The sequence below is a fragment of the Chiloscyllium plagiosum genome, chromosome 3, assembly GCF_004010195.1.
Source record: "Chiloscyllium plagiosum isolate BGI_BamShark_2017 chromosome 3, ASM401019v2, whole genome shotgun sequence".
Taxonomy (NCBI): Eukaryota; Metazoa; Chordata; class Chondrichthyes; order Orectolobiformes; family Hemiscylliidae; genus Chiloscyllium; species Chiloscyllium plagiosum.
This window is the reverse complement of record NC_057712.1, coordinates 127,853,762-127,866,776: the sequence shown is the minus strand read 5'-3', so window position 1 is coordinate 127,866,776 and position 13,015 is coordinate 127,853,762. Positions and strand designations below refer to the sequence as shown.

The window sequence follows — 13,015 nt, the reverse complement described above, 5'->3', positions numbered from 1 at the left end:
GGTTGAGCAAGAATTTTTCCATCTTGCCCTTTAAGGATTGAAGCAGCCAGGTAGTATTACAGGAAACTTGTCGTTCTAGTGGGCGTGTCAGTGTGTGTGTCAGTGTGTGTGGAGGGGGGGCGGAGAGAAGGCAGGAGGAAGAAAATGCCTATTGTTGTACTTTAACCATCGTGATAAGCAGATCAATAAAAAAACAGACTGGTAAGTAGCTGTTAGTTTCCTGGATTTCCCAGGGAGAGTGAGCGGGAGATGGAGAGAGCCTGGAGATGGTAGAGAAAACTTCCCCCTCCATTCCCACCCACTCAGCTCTTTGGGTGAAGAGCGAAGGGTTGGGTTTCACGTTGCTTTACGCCGGGCGGTGGGCCCGGCAAGTGCAGACTCCCTTCATGTCTCCTGCTCCTTTTTCAGGTGTGCTCCTGCCAGAGGGATGGATGAACAGGAGCTGCTTTCACCGCGGACGGAGAGACAGACGATGGACAGGAGCTCACGGCTTTCGGTCAGGGGCACAGGAAGGCGATCCAAACCCAGCAGCTTCAATGGCCAGGACTATGAGTCCCTGCAAAGGGCCTGCCTCCAGAGCCGCTGTCTGTTTGAGGACCTCAGCTTCCCGGCTGACAGGACGTCCATAGGGGACAGCAAGGTCAAAGCCGTGCAATGGAGGAGACCCCATGTGAGTACTAAGTGGGTGCTGTGACCACCATCCAAACTTTCTCCTATTGTTCAAATGTCCACGCCCACCCCCTCCCCGCAAGCCCCCCTGTTTCTAACTGTTGACCACTACCTGGCATCTCCCTTTGAATCCTGGGCAGAGGATCAATTCTCTTGGAGTCTGGCTGTCACGGAAATGATGTGGGTTCTGAGAGGGTGAAGAGATTCCCTCTGCCACAATTGTGACAGCTTGCTGTGCACACATTTGCTGGTTACATCAGGAACTGCTCTTTACAAAGTGACTGGCTGGTTGTGGTGAGCTTTGGTACCCCCAAGCTCACGGGAAGCGCCATCAAAGTGCAAGGGGTTATTTTTATAACGTCTAAAGGTTCATACTAATAGAAGTTACTGCAGTAGTAGCAACAGTCAAATAACAACGTCAGCTAACTCTGTAAGTCCTCCACTCTCTGGGTCGAACTTCATACTTTCCAATCTCCCTTGGTCTCCAATACTCCATCCAATCAATTTTAAACATTCTGTGGATTAGTATTCATAGAGTCATAAAGATGTTCAGCACAGAAACAGACCCTTCGGTCCAACCCGTCCATGCCGACCAGATATCCCAACCCAATCTAGTCCCACCTGCCAGCACCCGGCTCATATCCCTCCAAACCCTTCCTATTCATATACCCATCCAAATGCCTCTTAAATGTTGCAATTGTACCAGCCTCCACCACATCCTCTGGCAGCTCATTCCATACACGTACCACCCTCTGTGTGAAAAAGTTGCCCCTTAGGTCTCTTTTACATCTTTCCCCTCTCACCCTAAACCTTTATCCTCTATTTCTGGACTCCCTGACCCCAGGGAAAAAGATTTTGTCTATTTACCCTATCCATGCCCCTCATGGTTTTATAAACCTCGATAAGGTCACCCCTCAGCCTCCGACGCTCCAGGGAAAACAGCCCCAGCCTGTCAAGCCTCTCCCCCAGTGTTGTATCCCATTTGTTCCTTGCATTTGCCAGTTTACGGGCCCGTGTAGACAAATCTGAACAATTTCCCCTTGCACTTAGTTTTTTCTTGGCCTTTCTGATGCATCACAACATCTTTACTGTAAAGGTAGAGAGGCAGAAAGCAGGAAAGTAGCAGTCAGTGAGATTAACATCTGGAACAGGTAAAATAAAGCAAGTTAACAGTAAAATGTTAGCGAAATGTTAAAAATAACAAGACACTTAGATGAGTTTGAGGTAATTGGGGAGAAGCAACCCGGGTTCATGAAAGGGGAGTTATATTTAACACAATTATTGAAGTTCTTTAAGGCTTGCTGTGGGTAACAGGGAACCTGTGGGTGAAGTATTCTTAAATTTACAAAAGTCATTTCTACATGCAGAAAGCAACAGCTGAAAGTTATGGCTTGCGTATTAACTCAGCTAGAAGGTAGGAGAAAGTGAGGACTGCAGATGCTGGGGATCAGAGCTTAAAAATGTGTTGCTGGAAAAGCGCAGCAGGTCAGGCAGCATCAAAGGAACAGGAGAATCGACTTTTCTGGCAAGAAGAAGGGCTTATGCCCGAAACATCGATTCTCATGCTCCTTTGATGCTGCCTGACCTGCTGCTCTTTTCCAGCAACACATTTTTAAACAGCTAGAAGGTAGGCTGGCTACCAGGAGACAGAAATTGATAATGAGTGGGTCATCTTCAGATTACCAAGATGGAATGAATGGTTGTACCACAAGGATCAATGCTGGGTCCTCGATTATTCACAACCCATATCGATGACTTAGATAGAGGACAGAGGATATGTATTTGCTGATGACACAAAGCTAGGCAGGAAAGTAAGTGGTGAAGAAGACCGGTGGAGGCTACAATGCGTTATAGGTTGGTTAAATAAGTGAACAAAGGGCTGGCAAATGGAGTAGTGCAGGAAAGTGTGAGCTTATGTGAGCACTTTGGCTCCACAAATATCCTCATTGCTGTGTGTGCCACACAGTGTGTTTTAACCTGTGAGTCAACTCTTAATAACAATAAACAGTAATATTCATTTATTTGACAGAATTAATACTGTCACAATAAAATGAACAATTTTCACGACAAGTGCTATCTTGTGCTTGAGCTTAACTCTGGATGATATCCCGCCACACTAGAGCTTGGCTGTGCTCTACGTGGCAATGATCATCTGGTCGTCTTCTCCAGGTGGTCCCAGGGGTGTCGTCTTGCTCTTGAGTTACTGCCCTGAGCGTGGTGTGGCGATGATTCTTTTGCCTGAAAGTCTTTGTGCCCTTTTGGGAGAGTCTTCACTGTTCACCAATAGATTGACCAAGCTTGATCACCCTGATCAATCAGACCCAACCAGGCTGGGGCATGTTGATAGTATGGTGGTCCTTAGGCATCCATTCCTGGAGGTGCTGGGCACACGTAGCCTCCTCTAAATAAGGGTGTGAGGTGCCCCGGTGTCTGGTACACACCTCGGTGTTTCCAATCGCGCTGAGGATGCCATTCCATTGACTCCATTCAAACCCAAATTTGGGTGTGTATTGTAGGGTCTGCAGCTTCTGGGTCGAATGCAAACTTTTCGTTGGTAGCTACATCCTATCTTGATTCTGCAGCATGTTTATTACCACAGCCACTTTGGTCAAGGCTGGCCTTAGTTTCCCAGCATGCCTCAGTTATTGTCCATTCTTGTTAAATCTATCATTAATCCATCATTTTGAGTGACCCACCCCGCCACACCATCCTTAATGATGGAAGAGCACAAAGCCATGTTGACTATCCCTAATCAGTCCTTGCCTTTCCAAATATGTATAAATCCTGTCCTTCAGGATTCCCTTCAACACCTTGCCCACCAGTGACATCAGGCTCACTGGTCTATAGTTCCCTGGCTTGTCCTTACCACCCTTCTTAAATAGTAGCACCACGTTTGCCTACCTCCAGTCTTCTGGCACCTCACCTGAGGGTATTAATGATACAAATATCTCAGCAAGTGGCCCAGCAATCACTTCCCTAGTTTCCCACAGAGTTCCAGGGTACACCTGATCAGGTCCTTAATGTATCCAACACCTCCTCTTCCGTAGTACGGGCACTCAAACTAAACGTGGGCCGCACGGTGGTTAGCACTGCTGCCTCACAGCGCCAGAGACCTGGGTTCAATTCCCGCCTCAGGCGACTGTCTGTGTGGAGTTTGCACATTCTCCCTGTGTCTGCATGGGTTTCCTCCGGGTGCTACGGTTTCCTCCCACAGTCCAAAGATGTGCAGGTCAGGTGAATTGGCCATGCTAAATTGGCTGTAGTGTTAGGTGAAGGGGTAAATGTAGGGGAATGGGTCTGGGTGGGTTGCTCTTCGGAGGGTCGGTGTGGACTTGTTGGGCTGAAGGGCCTGTTTCCACACTGTAAGTAATTTAATCTAACAGTATTTATTTAGACTCATAGAGTCATAGAGATGTACAGCATGGAAACAGACCCTTCAGTCCAACCCGTCCATGCCGAACAGATATCCCAACCCAATCTAGTCCCACCTGCCAGCACCCGGCCCATATCTCTCCAAACCCTTCCTATTCATATACTCATCCAAATGCCTTTTAAATGCTGTCATTGTACCAGCCTCCACCACTTCCTCGGACAACTCATTCCATACACGTACCACCCTCTGTGTGAAAAAGTTGCCACTTAGGTCTCTTTTATATCTTCCCCCCTCACCCAAACCTATGCCCTCTAGTTCTGGACTCCCCGACCCCAGGGAAAAGACTTTGTCTATTTACCCTATCCATGCGCCTTATGATTTTATAAACCTCTATAAGGTCACCCCCTCAGTCTCCAACAGTCCAGGGAAAACAGCCCCAGCCTGTTCAGCCTGTCCCTGTAGCTCAAATCCTCCAACCCTGGCAACATCCTTGTAAATATGTTCTGAACACTTTCACAACATCCTTACGATAGGAAGGAGACCAGAACTGCACGCAATATTCCAACAGTGGCCTAACCAATGTCCTGTACAGCCGCAACATGATCTCCCAATTCTGACCAATAAAGGAAAGCATACCAAATGCCTTCTTCACTATCCTATCTACCTGCGACTCCACTTTCAAGGAGCTATGAACCTGCACTCCAAGGTCTCTTTGTTCAGCTACACTCCCTAGGACCTTACCATTAAGTGTATAAGTCCTGCTAAGATTTGCTTTCCCAGAATGCAGACCGCATATTTATCTGAATTAAAATCCATCTGCCACTTCTCAGTCCACTAGGCCATCTGGTCAAGATCCTGTTGTAATCTGAGGTAACCCTCTTCGCTGTCCACTACACCTCCAATTTTGCTGTCATTTGCAAACTTACTAACTGTACCTCTTATGCTCACGTCCAAATCATTGAGATCAATGATGAAAAGTAGAGGGCCCAGCACCGATCCTTGTGGCACTCCACTGGTCACAGGCCTCCAGTCTGAAAAATAACCCTCCACCACCACCCTCTGTCTTCTACCTTTGAGCCAGTTCTGTATCCAAATGGCTAGTTCTCCCTGTATTCCGTGAGATCTAACCTTGCTAATCAGTCTCCCATGGGGAACCTTGTCAAACGCCTTACTAAAGTCCATATAGATCACATCTACCGCTCTGCCCTCATCAATCGTATTTGTTACTTCTTCAAAAAACTTAATCAAGTTAATTAAATATATTAAAGAGGGAGATGGGCATGGCCCTTGCAGCGAATGGAGTCAACAGGTATGGAGAGAAAGCGGGAATGGGATATTGAGATTGTACGACCAGCCATGATCATATTGAATGGGGATTCGGGCACAAAGGGCCTATTCCTGCACCTATTTTCTCTGTTTCCATGTGCTGTGGTAAGAGGCATTCAAAACTATGAATTTTGATTTGATTTAAACCATTTTGAAATGACTAAATTGGGCAAAGTGCAACAAAGATTTGCAGATACATCTGTCCAGGTTAGTTAGGTCGGAGTGACCATCACACAGTCCTTCTGGGGACAAACTCCTATCTTCACTTTGAGAATAGCCTTTCTCCTGTTATTTGATACTATCATCATTCTGGATAGTATAGATTCTAAATACATCTCAAAGCTCAAAATGGAGCATCCATGAGGCATATGGACTACCTGCAGCACCACTGTATTCATCTATAACCTCACAGTGCCTACACTCTTATTACCATTAAGCTAGGGGATCAACCCTGGTTCAATGAAGGCTGCAGGGGGGTATGCCAGGAGCAGTATTTGGCATTCATTGAAATTAGATGTTCACTAGGTGAAGCTATAACACAGAGCTACTTACATGCTAATAGTGAAATAGCATGCAATTTCATTAGCAACAGAACAGTTATGATCAACATGTTGTCCCGTTCCCCCCCCCCCCCCCAACCCCCTACCTCCTCAGTCAAAGCAAAACACTCAGAGACATGGTATGGCTTCACCTCCTTCCTCTGTATTCCAGGCCCTGGAGGTTTTGCACCTTCTCTAGCAGGTACATCCACATACTGACTCAGAAAATTGTCTTGTACACACTTAACAAATTCCTCTCCATCTAAACCCTTAACACTGTGGCAGTCCCAGTCTGTGTTTGGAAAGTTAAAATCCCCTACCATTTCCATCATATTATTCTCACAGATAACTGAGAACACCTTACAAATTTGTTTGTGACTATTGGGAGATCTATAATATCCCAGTAAGTTGAGCATCCTTTTCTTATTTTTCAGTTTCACCCAAATAACTTAACTGGATGTATTCCCAGGAATATCCTCCCTAAGTACAGCTGTAATGTTATCCCTGATCAAAAACACCACTCTGCCTCCACTCTTGCCCTCCCCCTCTTTTCTATCCTTCCTATACCATCTGGAACATTAACTGCCAGTCCTGCCCATCCCTGAGCCACATTTCTGTAATTGCTATGATATCCCAGTCCCATGTTCCTAACTATGCCCTGAGTTCATCTGCCTTCCCTGTTCGGCCCCTTGCATTGAAGTAATTGCAGTTTAATTTACCAGTCCTACCTTGCTCTCTACTTTGCCCCTGCCTGCCATGACTGTTTGACTCACATCTGTTCACAACTGTATCAATCTCTTTCCTCACTGTCTCCCTGGGTCCCACCCACCACACCTTCCTGCCAGTATATTAGTCCCCTTCCAATTTAGGTGCAATCTGTCCTTCTTGTACAGGCCACTTCTCCCCCAAAAGAGATTCCATTGATCCAAAAATGTAAATCCTTCTCCCATACACCAGCCCCTCAGCCATCCATTCATCTGCTCTATCCTCCTATTCCTACCCTCACTAGCTCGTAGCACTGGGAGTAATCCAGCTATTACTACCCTTGAGGACCTCCTTTTTAAATTCCTGCTTATCTTTCTATATTCTTCTTTCAGAATCTCATCCTTTTCCCTTCCTCTGTCGTTGGTTCCAATGTGCACAATGACCTCCTCCTCGGCCCTCTCCCCCCATTTTCCAAAACAGCATACTTGTTTGAGATGGGGATAGCCATGGGAGGCTCCTGCACTACCTGCCTCCCTCTCCTAGCAGTAACCCATCTACCTGACTGTATCTGTGATTTTTCTCCCTTCCTATAACTGCCATCCATCACACCCGCTAGCTCCTGAAAATTCCTTATTGCCTCTAACTGCCACTCCAACCGATCCATGCTATCTGATAGGATTCGCAACCAAACACACTTCCTGCAGACATAACCATCAGTAACATGGAAACACTCCAACATCCAACAGGAAGAGCACATCACTCTACTAAAGGCCATCTTTGCTCCTTAACAGTCTACAGACCCAGAAAATAGCACCATCTTACATCTCGAAAAACACTGCTCCAGGAATGCAGAACACCTATGTTTTGTACTTTAAAAAATTTAATTAAGAGACGGATTTCAGCAAAACATTTAAAAACAAACTTGCCCTACTCACTACAATAGATTTACAAAAAAAAAAACCAGATTGACAAGTTTTATAAATCTTGAAAACAAACATGTTGTTGCTCCAGGCTGTGTGATGCTGATGTTCCCAGGTATGAGTCGTTCCCGCATTGAGATCTCTGCAAGGTTAGCTGTGAAAGTTCACTGCTGGTTTGTTTTTCTTTTGCTGAACCTGAGTTCCAGAGATGCCTCGACTTTCACAGTCGGTCAACTGTGAAAGTTCACTGCTGGTTTGTTTTTAATTTTGTTTGTTGAGATGCGTACACTGATGAATGGCATAGATAGCGACAAACCTCTCCCCTTGACAGAGGGATTAATGATTCAGGGCGTAGGTTTAAGGTCTAGAAGGAATTGAAGGGAAAATGTTTTCACACAGAGAGTCTGGAACCTGGGAGAGGCAGAAACCCTCATAACATCGAAGAAGTTACACTTGCACAAAATACTGAAAAGGTTCACTTAAGGCTATAGGGCAAGTGCTGGGGTAATGGGTGTAGAACAGTTAGATAGCATGGATGTGATGGGCCAAAGGGCCTTTTTCGGCCTGGTCGATCCTTATGACTCAATGATAATACCTTCTGGATTCTCAGGCAGAATTTTATAGCTGTTCACTGGTGGGTTTAGACACAGGAGATGCCTGGGGGTTCACTGAGTGATCTTCCTTCACCTTCTAGCTCGATCACCCTCTCTGCATTGCTCACATTGAACAGGACTGTCCCATCCTTCTCCCTTTTGAGGTTCCAAAATGGTAAATCATCTGTCTCACCGTAAAGCTCAACAGGATTCCCACTTTCCCCAGGTGTGATCCCTTTGGACAATGTTCAGGAACATTATGGCACACCTCTGGAGTGGGTAGGACTTGACCCCAGACCTCCTGGTGCAGAGGTAGGGACATTACCATCACCCCTCCTCCCCAGACTGTGGGTCGTCTGTGAATGCCAACTCTGCTGGACACCGGGAGGGGCAGAATCACAAATCCTACCATCAAAAAGAAGGATTAGAATTATTAGAATTAGAATTAGAATTAAGTTTATTGTCACGTGTACTCAGGTACAGGAGTACAGTGAAAAATATACAATGTCACCGTTCCCGCGCCACCTTACGTGCAAATACACCTCAGCATAAAATCTTGGGTACAAAGTGGAAAGAAAAGAAATAAGTTAAATGGTAAGCATTATTGTTCTTCTCAATAGAAAGTTGGAGAAATAAAGGATTACAGTTCTTCTTCAGCCAATGGCCTGCAGTCACTCCACGCTGAGCTCCCCTACGAGGGCACTCACCCCTCCACACTGGGCTCGATCTCTCCCCCCTCCGTTCGAGTTGGACTCCTCCACACTGGACTCACTGGGCTTGGTCTCTCCCCCTGTGTGAGTTGGTCCACTCCACACAGGGCTTGGTCTCTCCCCCTGTGTGAGTTGGTCCCCTCCATACTGGGCTTGGTCTCTCCCCCTGTGTGAGTTGGTCTCCTCCACACTGGGCTTGGTCTCTCTCCCTGTGTGAGTTGGTCCACTCCACACTGGGCTCGATCTCCCCCCCGCTGTGTGACTTGGTCCCCTCCACACTGGGCTTGGTCTCCCCCCGCTGTGTGAGTTGGTCCCCTCCACACTGGGCTTGGTCTCTCCCCCTGTGTGAGTTGGTCCACTCCACACTGGGCTTGGTCTGTCCCCCTGTGTGAGTTGGTCCACTCCACACTGGGTTTGGTCTCTCCCCCTGTGTGAGTTGGTCCACTCCACACTGGGCTTGGTCTGTCCCCCTGTGTGAGTTGGTCCACTCCACACTGGGTTTGGTTTCTCCCCCTTGTGTGAGTTGGTCCACTCCACACTGGGCTTGGTCTCTCCCCCTGTGTGAGTTGGTCCACTCCACACTGGGCTTGGTCTCTCCCCTTGTGTGAGTTGGTCCCCTCCACACTGGGCTTGGTCTCTCCCCCTGTGTGAGTTGGTCCACTCCACACAGGGCTTGATCTCTCTCCCCGTGTGAGTTGGACCCCTCCATACTGGGCTTGGTCTCTCCCTGTGTGAGTTGGTCTCCTCCACACTGGGCTTGGTCTCTCTCCCTGTGTGAGTTGGTCCACTCCACACTGGGCTCGATCTCCCCCCTGCTGTGTGACTTGGTCCCCTCCACACTGGGCTTGGTCTCTCTCCCCCCCCCCCCCCCCCATGTGAGTTGGTCCCCTCCACACTGAGCTTGGTCTCCCCCCCGCTGTGTGACTTGGTCCCCTCCACACTGGGCTTGGTCTCCCCCCACTGTGTGAGTTGCTCCACTCCACACTGGGCACGCACTCTCACCGCTGACCGCTAGGGTCCAGCCTAGTTGCCAGGCACCTCACCTGCCACAGATGGCCAGAATCCTGATCTTGTACAACACTGACCCGGCTAGCTGCCTCCTTGCTCCAGATCACAGAGACACCTTGGCGGCATTTCACCAGCTCTCTCCCTAAGTCAGTGGCAGACCATCAATAGAGGTCTACAGAGCTACCCTACGGCCCATCAAGTCCGCACCAGCCAAAGAACAACTAACTAAACTATTCTGGTCACACATTCAAATTGTTGACCATTTTTCAATTGAGGAGTGGATAATTTATAAAGAGGAAGACTGAAAAAGCTGGAGCCATTCTGTGAGTTGGGTAGAGACTGATTGTCAGCTATTTTGTTGAGTTGAAACAGATGCAAAGTGTGTCCATCTTCTTTCTTTCTGCAAACTGCAGGACCATGTGGATCAATAAGTATCACTTGGGACACCTGAGTGCACTGTACTGCATACCTGACCGGCATTGGTTGTTAGCGTAATCCTTAACACTCTCAGAATTATTGAGGAAATGGTGTCCAAATATGGAATCAGATTTCTTTTAGACACTATGTTTTAAGATTTATAATCACAGACCAGTTGGGGCACAGTTAGTATGAACAACAAAAGGGATATGCAGTTTGAGACAATCTGCCAGTCTTTGGGATATATAACCTACATATCTGGCATTATATTGACGCTGAAGACCAAATGTCCCATTACTCACTTGTGTGATGGGTGGAACGTAGAGTCTTACAGTCATACAGCACAGAAACAGACTCTTCAGTCCAACTCATCCGTGCTGACCAGACATCCTAATCTGACCTAGTCCCATTTGCCAGCACTTGGCCCATATCCCTGCGAACCCTTCCTATTCAGATCCCTTTCCAGTTGCCTTTTAAATGTTGTAATTGTCCCAGCCTTCCTGGAGTTGACCACTTCCTGTGTCCTGAAGAAGGGTTACACCTGAAACGTTGGTTTTTCCACTTCCTGGCCTGCTGTGTTCTTCCAGTCTCCTGCCTGTCTACTTCACCACTTCCTCTGGCACCTCTTTCAATACACACACCAACCTCTGCATACAAACTTTACCCCTCTTTAAATCTTTCCCCTCTCTCCCTAAACCTACGCCCTCTAATTCTGGACTCCCCGATCCCAGGGAAAAGACTTTGTTTACTTATCCTATCCATGCCCCTCATAATTTTGTAAACCTCTATAAGGTCACCCCTCAGCCTCCGACGCTCCAGGGAAAACAGCCCCAGTCTGTTCAGCCTCTCCTTATAGCTCAAATCCTCCAACCCTGGCAACATCCTTGTAAATCTTTTCTGCACCCTCTCAAGTTTCACAACATCCACAACATGACCTCCCAACCCCTGTACACAATGCATTGACTAATGGAGGTAGGTGTACCAAATGCCTTGTTCACCACCCTGTTCACCTGCGACTCCAATTTCGAGGAACAGTGCACCTGCATCCCTGGGTCTCTTTGTTCAGCAACACTCCCTAGGACCTTACCATTAAGTGTATATGTCCCGCTCTGATTTGCTTTCCCAAAATGCAGCACCTCACATTTATCTGAATTAAACTCCATCTGCCACTTCTCAGCCCATTGGCCCATCTGATCAAGATCCTGATGTAATCTGAGGTAACCCTCTTCGCTGTCTACAACACCTCCAATTTTGGTGTTATCTGAAAACTTACTAAGTGTACCTCTTAAGTTCACATCCAAATCATTTATGTAAATGATGAAAAGTAGAGGACCCAGCACCGATCCCTGTGGCACTCCACTGGTCACAGGTCTCCAGTCTGAAAAACAACCCTCCACCACCACCCTCTGTCTTCTACCTTTGAGCCAGTTCTGTATTTAAGTGGTTAGTTCTTCCTGTATTCCATGAGATCTAACCTTGCTAATCAGTCTCCCATGGGGAACCTTGTCGAATGCCTTACTGAAGTCCATATAGATCACATCTACTGCTCTGCCCTCATTAATCCTCATTGTTACTTCTTCAAAAAACTCAATCATGTTTGTGAGACATGATTTCCCACGCACAAAGCCATGTTGACTATCCCGAATCAGTCCTTGTCTTTCCAAATACATGTACATCCTGTCCCTCAGGATTCCCTCCAACAACTTGCCCACACCAACAATGGCTCACTGGTCTATAGTCCCCGGCTTGTCTTTACCGCCCTTCGTAAACAGTGGCGCCATATTAGCCAACTTCCAGTCTCCTGGCACCTCACCTGTAGCTGTTGATGATATCATCTTTTTATCTTGAATACAGCATCCTGATGGTAGTGAACACAACTTGTGTTGATCCTGTAAAGTATGAGTATGAAACTGAGCTTCCACCCATTGCTCAAACAGTTCAGTTTGTGTACCCTCAATTTCTGGGCCAGGTTCATGGGCTTGTGTAACGTATAGGGAGATCCGAACTGATCCGGAAACCCTAACCCTGCTGTGGTTTTCTCAGTACCATGCTTACACGATGAACAAACAGCTTGGTTCTTTCTTATGGGGTGTCCAATAAGAGGCGTCTTGTAGCACAGGGAATTACAGAAAGCTGAGTGTGTACTGACCGAGGAAGGCTGCTTTGTGACTTGTGAATTGATAGCAATGCTGTGCCCATGTGTTCATTTGACGTTGTTAGGCTATTCACCAGGATAGCACTCAGAGAGAGCTACATGGCACTGTGTCATGACAATCTAGACCAATCGCCATTGTGTGAATCGGTCTTTAATGAATGTAGAGCTCAGCAACTCACAGCGTTGAGTTGAATTTGAATGAGTCTACCCAAAGTGGTAGTGTTTCCATGGGATCCCCTCTCGCTTCTGATCTCACAAACATCTTTGTTAGGCCCATGAGGAATGTGTCTTCAACAATGTGACCTCTAACCTCCTACCCCTCCGGTATTTCCAAAACATAGATGGTATCTTTGCCCATTTTCAATCAGTAGCTTTAAGGAAGATTTTCTTCAAGTCCTAATCAGCTCAGACCCACCTTTGAAATGGAGCTGTCGTTTCTTGACATCCTCATTGAGAATCAGCCCACAGTTATCTACTGCTGAAGGCTACAAAGCTAACCTCGCTGGTCACTACACTATCATTGGTTGGTATTCCTTCCCTGGTCACTGTACCTTCCCTGGTCAATACACCTTCCCTGGTCACTGTACCTTCCCCTGGTCA

General features: G+C 47.1%; 1 protein-coding gene across 1 annotated transcript in view; it reads left to right on the top strand.

Moving 5' to 3' along the window:
* Positions 1–217: 217 nt before the first annotated feature.
* LOC122548527 (calpain-1 catalytic subunit-like) overlaps positions 218–13,015 on the top strand; it is a gene marked incomplete at its 3' end in the record, with an annotated part of 75,138 nt that continues 62,340 nt past the window's right edge. The window contains exons 1-2 of the mRNA XM_043687288.1: positions 218–269; positions 409–670. Of these exons, the coding sequence (XP_043543223.1) occupies positions 250–269; positions 409–670 (282 nt within the window). The remainder of the gene's footprint in view (positions 270–408; positions 671–13,015) is intronic.